Below are 22,713 nucleotides of genomic sequence, written 5' to 3' on the forward strand. Positions count from 1 at the left end.
AACCCTACTCTGATGACACCAAGAATTAGAAATGCTGTGCTTTGCAAAAAAAAAAAAAAAAAAAAAGAAAGAAAAAAGAAATGAACGTATTCCTGACAATAGCTCATCACTAAAATCTGTTCTGGAGCAAAGCAATAACATATGGTTATGAGACCAAATTTCAGTCCAATGGTCAAATTCAATTTGATTTGATCACTGCCAAATCGTGATCATATATTTTTTTAAGATCTTACAAATTTTTTTTAAATGCTGTAAGTCCTTACCCATATCTAGCACTGTAGCACTGTACCAAATACTAGTCCAGATTTTCCCTTACTCAACTCAAATATCTAAGCAAGAATACATTCAGATTATGGGGCTGCTGAGAATAGCAGTAAGGATAAATGGTTATGTCATACATCAAAATGTCAGGATGTTTTTCCCCTTATCAATCTAAAGACACATTAAACAGATTCTCTCTCTGGACCAGCCCCTGTTTGGACAGCACCCGGGGCAACAAAGGCTACCCTAGAATTACCCCAACTTCCATGGAAGATCAGCCACATAGGTGGTATGTGCTGGGATGACTGCTGGCTCACTGAAGCATGCCTCCCTCTCATCTATCAACTGCTAGAGTAACTTTTGGAAGACTGCACCTCCTGACTGCATGGGACATCAAGACAGTCTCTTGCACAAGAAGCACAACATTAAACAAAGTTTCTTTTTTAATTGATGTGTAGTTGATTTACAATGTTGTGTTAGCTTCAGGTGTACAGCAGTGATTCAGTTATACATATATATCTATCTATTCTTTAAATGAAGTTTTTCTGATCAATGGACTTTAGACATGTATACAAGTCATTTGGAATGAAGCTATTCATATATATATATATATATATATATATACACACACACACAAACACACATATACACACATGCATAAGTACACATACATACACACATACATACACATACATATACACACATACATACGTACCTTAATTGGTAGCCAACACATCCTCAGAGATAAATAAGCATTTTGTAACTGATTAATGAAGAAATTAAAATCAATGATTGATGTTTTACCTTGTTTAACAAATGTACCCTCATTCACCCCATTCAATTAATATAAATGCTCTGTCCCAGGCAACTCTTGGCCTCATTCTGAGAGAACTGGTTCTCCTGAGCCTTTCAGGAGAAACAGGACATTTGCATAACCTAAAAATATTTCCCCCAAGAGAGTTATTATTTACTGTCACTATTTTCACATATGCCCACCAATTCCTTGACACTCCTCCCCTGCGTAGGTGAAGCTTAATTCCCATCCCCTTGAGTGTGAGGAGGACTTAGTGAACAGAGAATAGGAAGTAACTTGACTGTGGAGAAACCTGCAGATACCATCTTCATCAAGGGATCAGAGTCAACACAATCAGTAATGTCACATTGATAGCATGTGTGCCAACAAGAAAGGCACGCCATCTCTGTGGTATTCCCCCAAAAAACTCCATAACCTCAGTCCAATCACCAGAAAATATCAGAAAAACCCAAACTGAGGGATCCTATGAAATACCTAACCACTATTCTTCAAAAGTGTCCAGAAAAGACTGAAAAACTGTCACAAATTAGAGGAGACTAAGGAGATAAATAAATGCAATGTGGTATCCTGAGTTAGAACAAAGAAAGCACATCAGTGGGGAGAAAACGGGGAAATTCAAATAAAGTCTGTAGTATACCAACATTAATCTCTTAGTTTTGATAAAGGTACCATGTTTATTTAAGATGTTATTTAACATTAGGGGAAGCTAGGTGAAGGGTATAAGGGAACTATTGTTGCAACTCTTCTGAAAAATCTAAGTAGTATTAGAAAATTAAAAAGTCAAAAAACAAATAATTGGGCCTTAATATTACTTAGTATTAAATGAATCCACATGTAAGATATCCTGCAACTTGACCACCTTCCTCACTTGTTGGAAAAGATTTATGCTAGGCGTCAAAGTGAGTTGCTTTTCATTGAAGACTATCTTCCCAGGGCTATAGTTCTTAAAAAGGAGACAAACCGTAGTAGCAAATATATGAACCACTGATGCAGTAAATCACAACCAGCAGCTACAAACAACAGTTTATTCATCCATTCAGCAAGCTTATAGTCATGAACCACGTGCTGTGTACCGTGCCAAATACTGAGGATAAAAAGATCTACCCTCAATAGACACACAATCCAGTATGATCAGGTCAAGAGCAATGTACTCAGAAAAGCCTCCCTGACCTTCCCAAGATGAACTGGGTGTCCTCCCTTGGTTGTTCCACAGCTCTGTGCTGCCCACACTGAACTGTAATTGTTGGTTTTCTCACCTGTATTTTCCCACAATTGATACTTGCCAAGTACTATTCAGGGTCTGAGATTTTATCCTATTTGTAAGATAGTAAGTCAGCCTATTACTGTTTCCATGGATGCTGGCAGAAGACATGAGACTCCTGGATCAGAGACCAAGGACATGATTACTCAAGGCCAAAGCTTCATGTTCGTTTGCATTGGTTTCTCAGGCCCCCTCTGCCTCAGAGCAGTAATTCAAAGAGCCCATCATGGAATCCTCTACATGCTATGGGTCATGTTACAGGAAAGGAACACCAAGCTTAGGAGACTCACTGCTCTTACAGTAAGTGGAAGCAAGCCTGACCTTCGCCTGGGGGAGATGTTACCTCATCCCTAACGGTTGCTTGTTGCCTCAGGTAGAGAGAGCGGTCAGGGTCCCACATTCTTGGCTTGTCCGGCAGGAACATGCAGGAATGCTCAGGACCCCTGTTGCCTCTCCCAACAATCATCTTTTTTTTTTTTAATTAAGTTTTATTGGAATATAGTTGCTTTACAATGTTGTGTTAGTTTCTGATGTACAGCAAAGTGAATCAGTTATACATATACATATATCCCCTCTTTTTTAGATTTCCTTCCCATTTAGGTCACCACAGAGCACTGAGTAGAGTTCCCTGTGCTACACAGTCGGTTCTCATTAGTTGTCTATTTTATACATAGTAGTGTATATATGTCAATCCCAATCTCCCAATTCATGCCACCCACCTTCCCCCCTTGGTGTCCATAAGTTTGTTCTCTACATCTGTGTCTGTTTCTGCTTTGCAAATAAGTTCACCTGTACCATTTTTCTAGATTCCACATATAAGCGATATTATCCAATATTTGTTTTTCTCTATCTGACTTACTTCACTCTGTATGAAAGTCTCTAGGTCTATCCACATTTCTGCAAATGGCACTATTTCGTTCCTTTTTATGGCTGAGTAATATTCCATTGCATTTATGTACCACATCTTCTTTATACATTCTTCTGCTGATGGACATTTAGGTTGCTTCCATGTTCTGGCTATTGTAAATAGTGCTACAATGAACACTGGGGTGCATGTATCTTTTTGAATTATGGTTTTCTCCCGGTATATGCCGAGGAGTGTGATTGCTAGATCATATGGTAGTTCTATTTTTAGTTTTTTGAGGAACCTTCATACTGTTCTCCATAGTGGCTGTATCAATTTACATTCCCACCAACAGTGTAGGAGGTTCCAACAACAATCTCAATCACAGGGAATGTTTTAGGCATTTCTGTACCCTTAACACCTGGCATGACATGGGACACAGTGTAGACACTTGTTAAGTGTTTGCTAAATGAATGACTACAAGTTAGAAATCCTGAGTTTGAAGCCAAAGACAGCTGCTCAATATCAAGACCATGGACACAGTCACTTAACCTCCTTAAGCTTCATTCTCTTAATTTCTAGAAAATGTTCAAAAATAGAAACTCAAGAAAGGAAATGAAAAGATAATGAAAAAATTACCTCCAAGGATTATTCTATCTCTAAAACTGAAAGTTTCTATAATTTTCTAAACAGGAGATGCCAGAAAGCCCAGGTGCCTGATTTTCTCTCTGACAGATGTGATTCCCGCTGCATTGCCACCATGGAGGTAGAAATTCATGACAACAAACTTAGAATTCTACTAATTTTGGTTATCCAAAGTTATTCATGATAACCTCAAATTTCAATATAAAATTTCATAAAGACTAAACTGTATAAAAACAAGGCAGAAAACTCTAGTGTCACAGAATTCTCAAGGTAAATATTAAAACCACATAAATTATCTACTTAGCTAGTAAATGATAGATGAATAGATGAAGAAAACAAACTTTCTCAAACTTCATGATTTTAAGAGACTAGCAGTGTCATTAACACTGAAACATCTCCCTCTATGTACAATACACAGGATGCAATATTTAAGGGATAATAGATAATGACCACGTGACTATTAAGTCCCTTCCACAAGTGCCAGTGAAACACGTAAGATACAGATTTAATTTCCAAGAGGAATTCCCACCACAGATTATGAAAAGCTATGTGGGGAATGTACACCACACTCAGTCACTAAATTAAGCAGTATATATCGATATTTCATTAGCATCAGTTCCCTTCTTAGGTTAACTGAAAATGCTGAGACAGATGTAGTATTCTCATAACAAATCATGCAAAGGTATTCCTTCCACTCCCTTCAAGTATGACAGTACACTAAGAATATACAACGCAGTATCCTGTATGGGTTTTAATCTTTTGAGTTAATGTCACCTTTCAGATGAAAAATATATATTTGAGTTTTTTTCCATCAAATTCATTTGATATTGGCTTTTTTTTTAACCAAAAGAATCAACAGCACCAGGCAGTCCTTGGACCTGTCTCTTGCCTCAGCAGTATTAGGTGGAACGGACCCAAGATTTGCCCCCTTACTCCAGCCTCTTGATCACCCCTCAAACCCCCTCTCCAGATGCAGCCTCCAGGACATCTTGCCATCCTTTGCTTCCCACAACAGTTAACCCCAGATTTTGTGCTTAGCTCCTTGTTGCCAATCAATCATGAGCTCCCAGATCCATCAGAATTTTTCCACCAAGGTCAAAGCTGCTATCACCCACTTGATCAACCTGCATCTGTGGGCTTCCTACACCTCCCTCTCTCTGGGCTTCCATTCCAGCTGCAAAAGTGTGGCTGGCGATGAGCTGCCGGAAAAATGCAAGGGCACCAAACATCTCTAGAAGATCCAGAACCACGGCTGCAGCTGAGTCCTCTTCCAGGACATGAAGAAGCGGCCTCAGGTTGAGTGAGGTCACAGTCTGCGTGGCAAGGAAGGGGCCCTGGCCCTAGAGGAAACACTGAACCGGGTCCTGCTGAAGCTGCATGCCCTGGGTTCTGCCCACAGAGACGCCCATCTCTTTGACTTCCTGGAGAAACACTTCCTGGACAACGAGGTGAAATTCATCAAGAAGGACAACCACCTGAGCAACCTCCTCGGGCCAGCCTGAGGCAGGGCTGGGTGAGGCCTCTTTGAAACGCTCAGCCGTAAGCATGGCTAGAAGCCTCCAGGGGTGGCACCTTCTAAGGCCCTGCTGCAGCTCCCTGGCCTCTGGACTTCTGCCTCCAGCCCCATGGCAGCTTCTTAACCAATCACAAACCCCCTCCCAAGATGCGGACCAAGTGTCAACAATAAAGCTTCCTTTTGCAGAGACAGATATACAAGAGAACGTGTATCTTAGATAATGTTGTACATGTAGACTTTAATGGATAGTGTCAAATGGGAAAGATACCAACTCTGAAGCCAGGCATACTTACGTTTGAATCCTTATTCTGCTGCATATTAGACGTGTGAACGTTGCATATATTACTTAACATTGTTTTTAAGGCTTAATTTCAACACATGTAGAGATAATGAAATCTACCCTGTAGTTACCGTTCCGAATCAATGATATAGAAAAAAGCCTACATCCTGCACCTGGTAGGTATTCAGGAAATGGCAGTACTTATTGCCATCAGCTTGTTAGCTTAAGGTCATTTGCTGTCACAGGGTCACTAATGGCCACAGGGATCCATTTACACACACACCCTTTACTTAGTTATTTTAAGCCTAACCCTTCTGAGAACACTGGAAGTGTTAACTTAATGCGCTTGAGTAAAATGCTATAGAATCATTGCAAAATTTAAAGAAGCCAGGAGAACAGAATTATAGGATTTTAAAAAAAGTTCCCTGGAAGTTCCCTTGTGGCCTAGTGGTTAGGATTCGGCGCTTTCACTGCCGTGGCCCGGTTCAACCCCTGGTAGGGGAACTGAGATCCTGCAAGCCGAGAGGCACAGCCAAACAAATAAATAATAAAATTAAATTCCTTGATAAATCACCTTGCCTGTCCCTGTGCCACAGGAAGGACAATTGTTGGATCCATTCCAGTCAAATGAGACCATATCTATTCTGAAAGATTTCCAATTAGGATGATTCCCCAACTCTCCCTTAGATGCCCAGTTAACATCTCATGTACAAAATGTACATGAATATCTAATCTATTTCCCTTACATTTTACTTGAGCCCATTTGGTTTTTTCCATTGTCTTTAGGGCCTGGAACACATATGACATAATTATTAAATCACTTCTCAGACTTCTTTTCCTTAGCATCATAAACCTTTCATCACAGATCCAATTTTTCCCATTTTCAATCGTCTTTCAAGTTCCCTGTGTCACCTCTGTAGTTGTAGAGATTGAAAGAGGTCAACAAATCCCATAAGAGAGAAAACGAGCTAATGGCCATGGTGTTTTATATTCTAATTATATATGTCAGTATTATGCTGTTACTTTAATGATGGCCCCATGTTAATGGCATGATTTTAAATACCACTAGATTTTCTCAATTGTCACACTTACACTGTGTATCTACTCCAACAGTTTGCTTGTCTTTGCCTATAAAATAATTCTTAACTTTTTACAGCACTTTATAGTTTATTTAATACTTCTACATGATCCCTACAACCATCCTGGATTAAAGCAAGGCATGTATTATTTTTTACAGTTTAAAAAAATAAAAAAGGAAGTTCTGAGAGTTTTACTCCCTCAAGGGCACGTAGTTAGTAAGTGACAACCAGAACCAAGACAGTTCAGCTGACATCCATCAATCCAATGCACCTTCCATTCCACAACCAAAACACACATACAACACTTTGGGTACACTTACTGAAATAGACGACTTTGTTATCACAATCCTATGGTTATGTCTGCCCTTTTCACAGCCTTTAAATTCATGTTCCATGCTATTTATATTAGAAGAGGTTCTACCCTGACCTTCATTAAAGGCTTTACCAAAATAACTCTTTTATTGTCTCTTTCTAGAGCAAGTAAAGAGAACTTATCAACTTCCACTTAAATATGACATTGATCATGAGCATTTATTTGCTCTGCTTCCCAAAACCCTCTTTTAAATGAGGGTAATTTTTTAAAGGGAAGTATGAGTCCACAAGAATAAAGAGACTAAGAGGGTAGACAGCAGAGTTGAGAGGACTATGCTAGATGCTGTTAGAATGTAACATGCAGATTTGATGATGTAGCCAGTTAGACATTTATCAACCAGAACAGTATCTGGAATACAAGTCAAATCCAAAAAGATTCAATAATGTTCTCTCAGTAAAACTTCTAGTAAGAATAATCTAAATTATCTAATAGTCTACATAAACATTCAGTTCATAAAATGAACTTGAGACATTTCAGTCACTGCGGCTCAGCTCTGAAGGACTGGGCTCAGAAAGACGGCAACAACAGCCAAAAATGGTGGTGCTGAAAAAATGGCTGCTCTGGGACCCAAATCAGTCATCGAACCAAGTGTTATTTGACTATAATTTGCCATAAGACAAATTTTTTAGGGAACAGATCAAACTGGATGAAAGCTGGGTACCTCTGGAGATAATATAATTCAACAGGTTAAAATCCCTCAGACTTTAATAGAAGTAGTAAGAAAATCAAAGTCAAAACCCATGAAAATAAATAAAGATAAAGCTAAAATCAGAAGCTCTCCATGCAAAACTCTCTCCTATGAGTATAAAATGTCTGATGACTGATGACCATAAAAAATTATGTAAAAACAGATCTATTTATGTAAAAGGCTTCTCAACTGGTACAACCCTTGGTGACAAAAGAAAGATTAGAAGATAAAGGTCAAGCACAAAATATTCAAATGAGAAACAGAGACCCCTGACCAAAAGCGTAAAGACAGACTCTCTAATACTTTTCGAGAAAGATTAATTTGCAAACTAATAGAGAGAGAGAGAAGGCAAAATAAAGTATAAGCTAAACTGAGAGCTAAACAAGAAGAAAAACAATAAATGCTGAAATGAAATCTCTAGAAGAAAAGATTAGATTTTTGCTGAGTTTTTTGGATGACTCAGATGATCCGACCTGTAGAGATCTACACTTCCTTTCCTCAAATTGTGGGGAAATAAAGTGGATAGATTTCATCAAAGGTGCAAAAGAGAGAAATAATTCTATTTCATGAGAAAGCTAAAGGAGCACTAGATATAGCCAAAGAAGCCAATAATGGTAACCTCCAATTAGAGAACAAAGAAGAGAGGTGGGGAGTACCAGGAGAGATAAAACACAGCCCTGAAAAAAATCGTGGTGGATCAACCAGAATCCCTCAACAAATGGAAATCAAAAGGTCACAGATTTAAGGAAAAGGAAAAGGAATTAAAGCTGCCTAGGCTGGGTCTGTTTAAGGAAAACTACAGTTTCAGAGAAAGAAAATGAAAATTGACAGTGATGATAAACATGATAAAAAAGCAGCAGCTGGACCAGTAAAAGTAGCCAAAGAGTCTTCATCAAAACAACAGAAAACACAATGGTGCAGGAGACCACTAGGGTAGCAAACAAATTTCTAGGTATTCAGCTGCTTCTATCTTTGGAGGTTTGAAAAAAAGAAAATCAAATTAGACCCACTTCAATGTCCAGCTGTAAGAAAGGAAAGATTTGTGTGTGTGTCTGTGTGTGTGTGTGTGTGTGTGTGTGTGTGTGTTTTAACCCGTGTGTGTGGTTTAACCTGTCTTTTTGTTGTTGTTGTTCAAATAAAGATTTTTTTAATGGATAGTTCTGCTTGTGTTATTTCAAATGATTCCAATATCAAAGGGAATGTTTTTCCACTAAATTGCCTTTGTAATATAAGAATATATTAGCAAAAACTAATAAAATACATATCAAATAAAAAGAAAAAAACAAAAGAACTGAATCCAGGAGGGCAAATACAACTCAACTGCCCCGCTGCTTCATGGGAAAAAAGGTTCAAAGTTTAATGGAAAAATATAGGCTGCTAGAGTGACAGCCTTCTTTTCCCTTTCGGTCTAATTGCTGGCAAAAGGATGCAGAGGCAAGAAAATCTAATATTATAATGAAAATCTCCCCCCAAAATCAACTTTTCATAAAATTACACTGAGGAAGATATATAGTAGCTTTTTTTGAAGGTCTAATTGGCTTTATTCGATGATTCACGAATCAGTCAGCATCCCATCTATAGGATAGATGGGCTTTTCCTGTAACAGCTTTAAATGAAACTATGCCTAGAAAACTATGCTGACCAAACTGTAGTCTAATCATTTTGATTTGTTCCACTTAAAATAAACAGCTTATAGACTTGCACGTAAAAGACTGTTTGCCTCATGTTTATCTTCAACGTTGCCCCAGTGCATCCTGCTCACACTGTAAACATTTGTCTAACTCTGGTTATCTGTGACATCTGAAAGAAAAACATAAAGCATATGGCATGGTTTCAATAACTCACCATTTGAAAACAAAAGGAGGAGGCAGAAAAAATGCTTCAAGATCGAAGTTTTTATGCCTGAATGTGAGAGTATGGTACCATTTTCAAAGGTTTTGAAACATAACCTAGAACTGCAAGAATACTGTTCAAAAAGAAAAGCTGAAGGCATGATTAGCTATAAGCTGAAGGCTTCCAGAAAGAGTACTAAACAGATGTCTGAAGACTCCCAATCCTACCAGAAAAAGGACTTCAAGCAAACTAGTCCCCTTCCCATATCCTCCATTTATAAACATGAGATGCCACTGCCCCTGGCCAGAAACTCAAATAAAGCAGAAAGCACCTGCATGTTGAAGACACAGGTTGAAGGTGCTGAAAAGGGCTGCTTCTCCCAAAATGTTTCCCATGATCTATGGTAGTAACAAATTGTACCATGAGAAGTCCACTTTTAGACTTTTTTTTTCCCTTGTATAGAGAGATACATAAAGAATAGGCAATAGATACAGACAACTTAAAGGATTATTAAACAAACACAAGGATCCATTATCCAGATCAAGAAACAGAATACCGCCGATGCCACAGAAGCCTCCCTACCACCCCCAACGCACACCTACTATGAGCCCTCCCCAGTCATTTCCCCTCATCTCTCCACTGGAGGTGACCGCAGCCCTGATTTTTGTAATAATCATGTCCTTGATTTTCATTTTACCATTTAAACATGCATCCCTAAATAACACAGTTTACTTTTTGTTGTGTTTGAACTTTCTATGAATAGAATCATACTGAGGTATTTTGGAGGTACTCACATAAGGTTTCAGAGATTCATCCACTTACAATATTTATGTACTCATCCCACTGTGAATCGGCATTTGAGTTGCTTCCATTTGTGACTCTTCTGAACAATACAGCTATGCACATTCATGCACATGTCTCCTGATACACACGTGCTAGGATTTCTCTAGAGTATCTTCCAAGGTTGGAAGTACTGGAGCGTCAACTTTACTGGAAAATGACAAACTGCCTTCCAAAGTTAATATACCAACATACATATACACCAACTGTGTACAAAATAGAAATTCACTCTTTGAATTCATTCATGGTCTTCAAAAATTCACCACTGTAATGGAAATCCTACTAGGAGAAGAACGCCCCATTAAGCTAGGTATATTCTTAGCAAAAGGTCTGCTTTCAAAATGGCAGTTGAGAACTGGACCAGAAGTGTATGCAAAGCACAGCTAATTCTGGAATAGGAAATAATGTCTAAAGAACAGTCCAAAGCATAGAGCCCCTGACTGAGAAGCCAAGCCTGGATGACACATTGCAAGGGCAATGGTGATTCTTCACGACACGTGGCAGACACCGAGATGGGGGAGAAAAGCAGATTAATAACTATAGGGAACAAAGCGCTGGAAAGGGGAAAAGACTGTTTTATCACTTAATTTAAGGCCACCAACTTTTAAATGCTTAGTAACTCAGACCACCACCACTGATTATTCAAGAAATAGACTCAATAAGTCAGTTATATTATACCCAAGGATAACTTTTAATTTCTCAGGAAAACAAAGATATATAAATTCTGTTGGCAACCAGTGCTATTATGTCTAACATTCAAGGAAAAAAAGAAATTGGACTTTATATTACTGAACACACTTAACTAAGCTTCTATCAACAAAAAATTTCAGATAAATACTAAATCTAGGTACCTTGGTTACACATTAAGCAGAACTAAAATCAGTGGTAAATTTGGGATAAGATGCTGACATCATCAAATCAAACACTGTTACTTCCTACTATTCCTGCATTTCCTACTGAGAGAAATACCGTTTCCTAAGATTAGAAAGAAACATGACAGAATAGGATTCAAATCCAGATCTGTTCTACTTAGAGGCCTGTGACCTTCTATGAAACCACACTGAAAATCAACTAATCTAAAAATGGTCGTAAAAGTTTCAGTTATACAAGATAGGTAAGCGGTAGAGATCTACTACACAGCAGTACCTGTAGCTAACAATACTGTATTGTATACCTAAAATTTGCTAAGAGGGTAGATCTTAAGTGTTCTTACCACCAAAATTAATAATAAGATAAAGCAGATGGGAGGAAATTTGGGGGGCTGATGGACATTCTATGGCCACAACTATTTCACAGGTAAAAACTTAATCCCCAAACTCATCAAGTTGTATATGTTAAATATGAACAGCTTTTTATATGTCAATAATACCTCAATAAGGTTTTTTTTTTAAAGTTTGTGAAAGAATGTAGCAACTGATAAAATTTAACACGCTTCAGAAAACAAAGCAAAACTTGAATTTTTAAGAGAAAATACAAGAGAACATATCTTTGTGATCTTGAGGGAAAGATGAATTTCCCAAACAAGGCACAAAATAACACATACTGGAAGACAGAAAGTTGATAAATTCAATTACATTAAAACATAAAACCATGTGCCAAAAGATACCATTACAAAAGTAAGAGAAAATCCCATAATAGAAGATATCTGTAAAAATAAACAAAAGATAAGTATCAAGAATATATTAAAAATATATGTCAAGAATATATTAAAAATATATGTCAATAAGAAACAAACAAGCCAAATGGTCAAAGAATGTGTGCAGGCGGTTCATAGAAGCAAGCTAGCACAGCAAAAAAAGATGCTCAGCCTCAACAGTTAGCCAAGGAAATGCAGCAGCCCAGCCCTCCACACCAGCTCAGAGCCACTCACTCACGCTTTTACACTACAGTATATCATTATCATCATTTACAACCTCTGCCCCACTAAACCCAAACTTGAAATGCTCCACTCTATGGCCACCACTTCCCCCCTTTCCGAATCATACCCCTTCAAGGAGGTCAACAATCCTTCTGCACAGAGAAATCTACAGTCCACTGATCCCACTATCTTTCCTCTGCCCCTCACCTCTCTCATGCCTGCACGTCTCTCTTTACCCAGCCTGAACGCAATGGCAGTCATTCTAATCACTCCTTTTCTGTTTCTCACTTCATTGCATTTGCTTCGCTGAACAACAATATAATCATGATTAAATCCTACTCTCCATCCCTCCACACCTGCACCCATACAGCAGAATGTGAATGGGGGAAAAACACACCTTTTCTCACCTTAAATTCATGACCATCAACCTCCTGTGGGCGTCCATTAGCACCCAGCAACCAAACCACATTTTCCTATTTCATTCAATTTCCCACTCTCTAGACAGCTGTTTCTTTTTTTTTTTTAGTATTTTTTAATTATTGAAATGTAGTTGATTTACAATATTATGTTAGTTTCAGGTATGCAGCAAAGTGATTCAGTTATATATTTTTTCAGACTATTTTTCATTATAGGTTATTATGAGATACTGAATCTAGTTCCCTGTGCTATACAGTAAATCCTTGTTGCTTATCTATCTTATGTATAGTAGTTTGTACTTGTTAATCCCATACTCCTAATTTATCCCCCTCCCTTCCCCTTTGGCAACCATGAGTTGGTTTTCTATAGATAACTATTTCTTAACTTCTACTCTCTCCTCACATTTCCAACACCTCCTCCCTGACTCTCACTGACAGCTTTCTCATTTCACTAAGAAAACAGAAGCAACCAGAAGAGAACTTCCTCAAGCCCCCATCACATCTACCCACCTACCTATACCTATGCCCAAATATTCTGGGTTTCCTCCAATTACAGTTGAAAAACTGCCCCAGCCCCTGGCAGTGGGCAATTGCTCCATCTGTACAAACGATTCCATCACCTCATGTGGACCAAAGAACACAGATCCAGTAATTCTCACCTCTTCTCACATTATTTTTGACCTCTTTTCTGCATCTTTCTATCAACAAATAAACATGCAATTACTTCTCCCATGTTTAAAAAATATGTTTTGACCCACTTCCTCCACCAGCCCATTATTCTCCTTCCCTTTATAAACAAAATTCCTCAATATTAATAGTTGTTTATACTTTCTGTCTCAAATGTCTCTCCTTCCATATTCTTTTTGAATCCAAGAAAGAATTTATCCCACCACTCCAACAAAACTGCTGTCGCTAAGATCACCAGTAACCTTATGTTGTTAAATTCAACTGTCAATTCTTGGCTGTCATCAGCTGTGTTTGACACAAATCCCTCTTTCTTCCTGGAAACACTCCTTCATTCCTTCTTCATTCTCCTTTGCTGGTTCTTTTCTCATTTCCCTAACCGCTAGACACTGTGGTACCCAGGGCTCAGTACTTTTCTAGTCAATAACTCCCTTGGTCATCTCATGCATTCTCATAACTTTAAACACCATCTGGCATCACCCAAATGGATATCTCCTGTCCAAACCCGGGTCCCGAACCCCAGATACCTTTATCCAACAACATGCTTGATATTTCCAATATTTCCTGTTGGATGTTGTGCTGGGTCTCTTGCAGTTACCACTCCAGATTCACTCTCCACCCGTCCCCTCTCTGTTCTGCCCTAGGAGGTTGATCTATATGGATCACAGCTTCAGGCTTCCCTTGCCTTCTGGCTTCCAGTAGGTTAGGCTTATGGGGAGCCTTGGCAGGAGAATGGAGGAAAAAAGGAGTCTAAGACCAGAGCACTTATTCCCCTGTCCCTCTCCCTGGAGAGTCACCTTTGCTGGCTACATCTTCAGACCAAAGGCGATTCATCCTCTCAAGGCAAACTTCTCACATGAAGCTCTCCTTCAGAGTTCTAGTAACAGGGGTGGTAACATCTCTGCCTTTACCTGCCCTCCCAATGCTGTACTATCTTTGTGCTTTCCCTACATGCTACCTGTAACTTTGTAAATGATTCCTTCGTTAAAACTTCTTTATAATTATACTGAGTGTACCATCTATTTCCTACAGGATTTGGACTAACACAGATGTCTAACTGGCATCTCAAGTTTAACACGTGCCAACTGAGCACCTCCTGTAGTTTTATCCACCTCATTTAATGTCAAACCCCTTCTTCTAGCTCTGCAGGCCGCAATCTTGGCATCATCCTTGTGCATATTTTAATCTCATACACCACATTTGCAAGTCCGATCTTATACCCTACATTTGCAGTTCTTCCAAAATAGATCCGAAACTCAACCATGTTTCACCACCTCCACCACTACCACCCCTAGCCCCAGCCACCATCAGTGCTTGTCTGCATTGCAGTCGGCCCTTCATATCTGCAGGTTCCACATCCGCGGATTCAACCACAGATAGAAATCTGCAGATACAGAACCCACGGAAACAGAGGACTAGCTGTACTACACCATTTTACGTAAGGGACTTAAGCATCCACAGATGTTGTTATCCACTGGGGGTCCTGGAACCAAACCCCCATGAATACCGAGGAACAACTGAATTTCAAGAGCCTCACTGGTCTACCTGCTCCCTCCCTCACCAGTCTTCAGGTTATTCCAACTCAGCAGCCAGAGTGATCCCGTTAAAACAAGAGTTAGCTATATCACTCTTCTCTTCTCAAAACCCTCCAGTGGCTGCACATTTCACTCTGAGTAAAAGCCAACATCTTTATAATGGTCTACAAGCCTCCAGGTGATCTGGCCACGTGACGCATCTCTGACCTCACCGCCTACCTGCTCACTTTGTTCCAGCCACGCTGGCCTCTCTGCTGTTTCCTTTACTCCTATCGCAAAGCCTTTGAACTTGCTCCTGCCTCTGCCCGGAACACTCTTCCCACAGATATCCTCAATGCCTGCTCCCTCACCTTCCTCAGGTCTTTTATTCAAATGGCATCTTATCGGTAAGACTTTCTCTGGCCACCTTTCTAAAATTGTAACGGCCCCTCCTCACTTCATTTCTACCCTAAGCAATTATATCCATTTGACATCTTATATAGTTTCCTTTTCTTTATTCTGTGTCTCCACCCTCTAGAATGTCAACTCCACGAGGCAGGTGTTTGTGTCTGTTCTGTTTCACTTCTGTATGCTCAGCCTCTGAAATGGTACCTGGAAATGGTGGGTGCTCCAATAATTGAACGAACCTCAACTAGATACCACTCAATCAATTGGCCACAATAAAAAATTTTTTTAAAAGTCTAACTGCTTTATTGGCAAAGGCGGCGAACACTAGGAAGTTCAACTCATCTCTTTGGAGAGCATTTTGGCAATATCTAGGGAAGTTTACGATGTGCACGTCTATGATGTTTTTTCTGGGTTGTATATTTATTTATACAAACAAGGATAGTATACTAAAAAATCAGGATCATTCCAAGGGGTATGGTCAGTGATATTTTTTCTGGGTTGTATATTTATGTATACAAATAAGGACAGTATACTAAAAATCACAATCATTCCAAGGAATATGGTCAGCCTATCTAGAGGACATTCTTAATATTTTATGATCACAGAATGAACTCCACTTCTCAAAAGTAATCCAATATAGCCTACCCCACCATAGAGGAAGAAAGCAAGGCAGCTCTTCTCAGGCTTATGCTGTAGTGAAAAGAAAATGATACATCAGCAGCAGAGTGGGAAAGAAATGTAAGCACATATCAAGATGTGACCGTTGTGATCTCCCAAGAAACTAATCACCGATAAACAAACCGCTTAAGAAATCAGTAAGCAAAGACAGACTACAAGAAAAATATATATATAAGACCCAAACCATGCCAGGCTTTAAGTTAGAAATAAAACGCTACAATAAATAACCAAAATCATAAGCCAATGTGCATAACTGTTGGATTAGACTAGCATTCTGAATTGCTTTCAAACATTTATGCAGTCTCTTTTATTGCCAGATACCGTCCTAGTAACTTGACTACACAATTGATTCAGTTAAATCCACTGCTACGTAGTCCACATGTTAATTTTATGCACTACTTCAATTTGCCCCCTAAATCTTTTAGTGGAACAGCTGATAAAAATTGAAACTGACCAGCCCACATTTTATCCTTCTCCTATCTTGAATAAAAGTGCTTATAAATCCATAACTGGCCAAAATGCAGGTAATAAGAGGGAAACACTCATCTGAGTGGCGAAAAGATGAGCTGCCAGTCCCTGAACAATGAGTTGGATGCCATCATCCACACAAGGGGGTTACGCTACGTGGCATAAACATAATGACCCCAGGCTGAATCTGCTCGCCTACCCAAATCTAATACTCTCTCCACTTACCTCTTCGTTTCCTACTCAAAGGGTTTACTCTATTAACTTGGAAGACAATTCATCACTTTATGATACTTAGTTTGGTGCACGCATTCAGAAATACAGGCAGATGAGAAAAGAGATAGGTACAACTCAACAGCAACATAAAAGTCAGGGAGAAGAAGAAATTCAAAACCAACTATCTGAAAATATTACTTTCACTTTATTTCTCTGTTTCTCATAGCTTCATCCTTGAAATTTTTTTTAACCTGGCAACTTTTTTGAGGTAATTGTAAATTCAGATAGTCATAATAAATAATACAGCAAGATCTCCTACACGGTTGGCCCCAATGATAACATTTTGCACAACTATAGTATAATATCCCAACCAGGAATTGACATTTGACATAGACAGAATCCACCAATCTTATTTAGATTTCCCCTGTTTTATTTGCACTCACTTTTATGTGTGTGTATATAAGAGTTTGTGTGTCCACCACCACAATCAAGATATTGATCGGTACCAGCACCGCAAGGATCCTTCGTGTTGCCCTTTTAGAAGCACATCCACCTCCCACCCACTCCCCATCCGTAACTCCTGAAAACCAAAAGTCTATCCACCATTTATCCTTTGAATTCTTATGCCACACGCTGGTAGGGAATAGCCTTCTACACAACCAGCTCTGGTCCATTTCCTGTTACTACTCTCAGGCTTCACGCTGCTGTGCTTTGCTCAACGGAGTCAATCTTAAACAGCTGGTCAAAGAAGGGATGAGTTTCTCACCTTGCTGACAGAGAAGACTATCCAAAACCAACAAAGAAAAGTATCGGTGTTCAGACACATACGGCTCCAATATGTCCCTACCCACTAATATGTAAAAGGAAAAAAGAACGTACATTCTAGAAACTTTGTAAAGCTTTGTATAAACTTCAGTACTAATTCCTCTGAAATCAAAGAAAACACTTCTGTTTCTCAGCCTACCCAATTCAGAGGGGCATAGTTTAGCATTTTTCATTCCTATAAAGCCTTTGATCCATTTCAACCAGGACTTAAGTCTTTCTACATCAGTACATGGAAACCCAGATTTCCATTGAAAGAAATATCACTTTTTCCTTGCCAACCATTAGACACACTGTCCTTTACCTGGATTTAAAATTCAAAGAACAAACAACGAAATTCTAGTTATTAAAATGCTATTTAAAAAGGAACACAAATGCCTATGCAACTTTCATAGCACTAAGCAGTACGCGTGCAACTGGAATTCATACCTGCAGAGCTGAGGAGAACACTGAAATCTGTCCCCCTCTGTGATTCTCCACTTTCATTATCGACCTCTTTTTCAGTATCTTGATATCGATCCCAGTTAGAAACTATCTTCCTTTTAGAATAATTTCCCTGTTCTTCATTCTCTTCTCCATAGGTCTCTGCATCACTGTCATCTTCGACCTGCAATCATTAGAGACAAATCGTTAAGCAGGCAGTGGAAATCTTAACCTTAGTAGTCTTAGCAGTAAAAATTTTTAAAACCAAATCAAAACAAAAAATAGTACATAGGTATCACGATAAAGAGCACATCTTATAAACCAAGCTCTATGCAAGTATTCAATAATATTTCAAGAGAACCCCATTATATCAGAATGTACTTTCAGCGTAAACTCTTCATTTAGCTGTGAAAAGGAAATCTGATGAGATCCTACCTAAAATCTGTGTAACTGAATCACTAAAGTCTACCCCCAATGTAATCCTATTTCAAGAGTTCTTTCTTCTTACTGAAATAATCAAGGCTATAAGAGTCTTAAATTCAAAAGACTTTAGGATGGAAATTAGTTCTTCCAACTTACAGATTTTACAAACACATTCCGTAAGTATATTTTATAAGCTTTAAATGGGAACCTACTCAGATGCATTCTAGAGAACAGTTTCCAGACTTGGGCATTAAAATGTTAAGAGGGCATGTAGAAAAATGCAGAATGTGAGAAATTACAAAAGATAAAGGGTCTAGTCTCTTCAACAAATAAATTGCAAGGAGAAAAAAATGATGGGGGAGGAGGGAGAAACCTATAGATTAAAAGAGCTTAATAAGAAACTAACACACCATTGTAAAGCAATTATACTCCAATAAAGATGTTAAAAAAAAAAAAAGCTTAATGGACACGTAACCATTGTAATGTTGGGAACTTATTTGTACTCTGATTCAAACACTATAACTATACAAAATCACTTATAAGACTATTGAAGAAATGTGAACAAGATATTTTCTTATATTAAGGAAATATTGTTATTTACTTATTGTTTGGTATGATACCATTATTTTTTTAATGTTTTTATCTTTTAGAAATAAATATTGAACTATTTATGGATGCAAAGATATGACATGTGGGTTTGCTTCCAAATAATAGGTGGAGAGGAATGGTGGGTAGAGATGAAATAAACTGGGCATAATTGATCATTTCTGAAGCTGGATGATGAGTACATGGAAATTCATTATATTACTCTATCTATTTTAATATGTTTGAAATTTTCAATAAAAGATTAAATTTTAAAAAAGATTTATATAGAATCTGAAGATACAATTCGAAGGAGTATCCCAAAGATTATAAAATCCTTACCAAGAAAAGAATTTGTGAAATATATTAAAATAATCCATCTGTACAGGATGAGTTAGACTTTTTTAGAGTAAGTTTTTATTAACACAGAAACAGGCATGTACATTGCAGAAAATCAGGAGGGAAAGACAAGTAAAAATATTAAAACCCCACATTCCCATCACCTGGGAGTACCACTACTAACACCTTAGTGTATATACTTCCAGACCTTTTACTATGTAAATATTTATATATACTTTTTTTTTTGGTAACCAGAGTTTTTCATCAATATTCTCCACTTCTGCATTTCAGTAAATTTCATTTCATATAACATCCAGACTATTTCCAAATTTCCCTGACTGACCAAAAAAATTTCCTTTACAGTTGGTTTGTCTAAGCCAGTATCCAATTCAAGATCATGCATTGTATCTCAGTGCTTGTCCTTTAAGTCTCTTTGAATCTAGTACAACCTCTATTTTTATGACATTGATTTACTGAAGAGACCAGTACAGGTAGAATGCAAAAGGACCCATCGTCTGTCTGGCTGCTTCCTTGTGGTGTTAGTATATCAGTTCACAGGAAAGAGTGGATAAAAAAATTTTTTTAATCTAAACACCCAATAGAGTCAGGTGTTTTTTGGCTAAAATACATCACAGATGGTGCTCTGAACCTTATGTTACATCACATCAAATGACAGATGATAAATGGCTAAGCCAACATAAGTAAAGCTAAGATTAACCAATGAATTTGGATGATGAAGCCTGATCCACCCACTGTATGGATATGTTTCCCCATTACATCTAGGAAATTGTCTGTGTAGTGTTATTTTGGTCCACTACAAATTTCTAGTTCCCCGTCAACCATTCACCTAACAAATTTAACAGTAGTCAACAGTCCTCACCTGAATCAAATTTCATAAGTTTTCATGAAACAATGGAGTAACTGACCTTTCAAGATCACTTTCAGCACTCAAATATCATCATAAACCTCCTTGACAGCACCAAAAAAGTGGCAATCCACATTATATTCTAGAAATTGCAGAGATTGCCTGAAACCTAGAGGTTTCCTACCATTCCTGCAAGTTTCTTAGAACCATAAGATGCTGGCAGATTAAAGGTATGTGACTGAATGAGATCTGCTATATAAATAACAAATACCAGGAACATTCTAAAGAAAAGAGCTTTGCAACTGATGAGAATTTGGGGAATAGAACTACAGCTGAAAAATACTTGCAGGGTTTAATTTGAGAAAATCCAATATTCTTTTGCTGACCCACTGGGTAAACAGAGTTCAGAGAGTCTTCTCCAGTTAGTAAAAAACTTTGAACACAGATATAGCCATGGCAAAAATGTAACCCTGAGCAAAATAATTAGCTCGATGTGAAAGGATTATGATCTGAAACACCCGAGGAACTATTAACGCAGAAATAACCACTGAAATGGAAGACTGGAGACCTAGATAGAATTAATGACCCTGCCATCACCTCATTTAATATTTACAGATTGTTTATAGTAGGCTGGGCCTCACACAGCTGAATGACTCACTAATCCCCAACTTAGAAGAATCACTGAACAAGAATCTCATTACCTCCACCCAACAGTGGAGACAAGAAAAGTTGTCATTAGCCTCCATCACAAGAGGGTAGTAGAAGTAATAAAGTTTAGAATACATTTGATGTAACTTAGAGAAAGGTGTATCTTAAAAACTCCTAGAGATTTTATGTTTGGTTCATCTTGCAAAAATCTGGGACAAAAAATAAAATATGCAGAGTCCCATGATGGAGAGAAAGAACAGAACAAATAAGAAAATACTGATGAAAGCAATGTGAAAACTAAATAGGAAGGCATCATTATTATGTTAACATCATCATTATGAAAGTAGTCTGGTGTATACTGTGAACTATAAGACACTGATGAAAGAAATCGACAGTACAAATAAATGGAAAGCTAGTTCACGTTAACAGATTAGAAGAATTAATAGTTAAAATGTCCATACTACCCAAAGCAATCTACAGATTCAGTGCAATCCCTATCAAAATTCCAATGGCATTTTTCACAGAAATAGGACAAACAATCCTCAAATTCGTAAGGGAACACAAAAGACCCCAAATAGCCAAAGCAATCTTGAAAAAGAACAAAAGCTAGAGGCATAACATGTCCTGATTTCAAACTATATTACAAAGCTATACCAATTAAAACAGTATGGTATTGGCATAAAAACAGACACATAGCTCAATGGAACAGAATAGAGAGCCCAGAAATAATCCCATGCATATATGGTCAATTAATTTATGACAAAGGAGCTAAGAATATACAATGGGGGAAAAAACAATCTCTTCTTTAAATGGTGATGGGAAAATTGGAGAGCCACATTCAAAAGAATGAAACTGGGCCCCTAACTTACCCCATATACAAAAATTAACTCAAAATGGATTAAAGACTTCAATGTAAGATCTGAAACCATAAAACTCCTGGAAGAAACATAGGCGGTCAATTCCTGGACATAGGTCTTGGGAATGAGGTTTTGGATTCGACAACAAAAGCAAAAATAAACAAGTGGGACTACATCAAACTAAAAAGCTTCTGCACAGCAAAGGAAACTACCAACAAAATGAAAAGGCAACCTACAGAATGGGAGCAGTATTTGCAAATCATATCTGATACAGCCTCTCTTCCAATAACTGTTTTTAAAAGCAACTGTACAAAACAATATGTGCATAATTATATTTCTATACGTTATAGACCCAACAATACATTTGCCAATAACAGCAAAAAAGAGGTGAGTGGGAGCAAAACTGTATTAGTCTAAGGAAATAACTATGTGGGGAATACCCAAAAACAAATGAAAAAGATTAGAAATAGGAAATAAGAAGGCTCTTGTAACAAAAGCCATAAATATATGCTTACTCTTCTTTCTTCTCTCATATTGTTTAAAAGATATAAAATTATATAAGGTAATAATTATAACAATGTGTTACTGGTTTTATAACATATGGATGTAATACATATAACAACAATGCCACAAGAAGGGGAAATGGGGACTAGAGTGTATTGGAGTAATGTTTCTATAGCTTATTGGAATTAACTTATCTGATGCAAATTCCAATAAATTAAAAGGTATATGGTAAGCCCTAGAGCAACCATTAAGGAAATAACTACAAAAAAGTGAAAAAAATCATTAAAGGAATTAAAATGTGACATTAGAAGTATTCACTTGGTGCAAAAGAAAGCAGTAAAGGAGGAATAGAGGAATGATATACATGAGACATGTGGAAAACAGAAAGTAAAATGCAGATACAAATATCCAACTGTATCAATAATAACATTAAATATGAATAGATTAAACAAAACAATTCAATCAAAAAGGCAGAGACTAGCAGAATAGATTTTTAAAAATCCAACTATATGCTGTCTACACTAGACATGTTCGATTCAAAGATAAAAATATCTTTAAAATGAAGTAAGAGGATGGA

At 37.8% G+C, this 22,713-nt stretch overlaps 1 protein-coding gene and 1 pseudogene across 1 annotated transcript in view; one reads left to right on the forward strand and one right to left on the reverse strand.

The window, feature by feature from the left end:
* AVEN (apoptosis and caspase activation inhibitor) overlaps nucleotides 1–22,713 on the reverse strand; it is a 204,988-nt gene that overhangs the window by 140,331 nt on the left and 41,944 nt on the right. Inside the window, exon 2 of the mRNA XM_061180552.1 lies at nucleotides 17,925–18,102. Coding sequence (XP_061036535.1) covers nucleotides 17,925–18,102 — 178 coding nt within the window. The remainder of the gene's footprint in view (nucleotides 1–17,924; nucleotides 18,103–22,713) is intronic.
* Nucleotides 5,371–8,693, forward strand: LOC133085764 (lupus La protein homolog; annotated as a pseudogene).

The sequence above is a fragment of the Eubalaena glacialis genome, chromosome 2, assembly GCF_028564815.1.
Source record: "Eubalaena glacialis isolate mEubGla1 chromosome 2, mEubGla1.1.hap2.+ XY, whole genome shotgun sequence".
NCBI lineage: Eukaryota > Metazoa > Chordata > Mammalia > Artiodactyla > Balaenidae > Eubalaena > Eubalaena glacialis.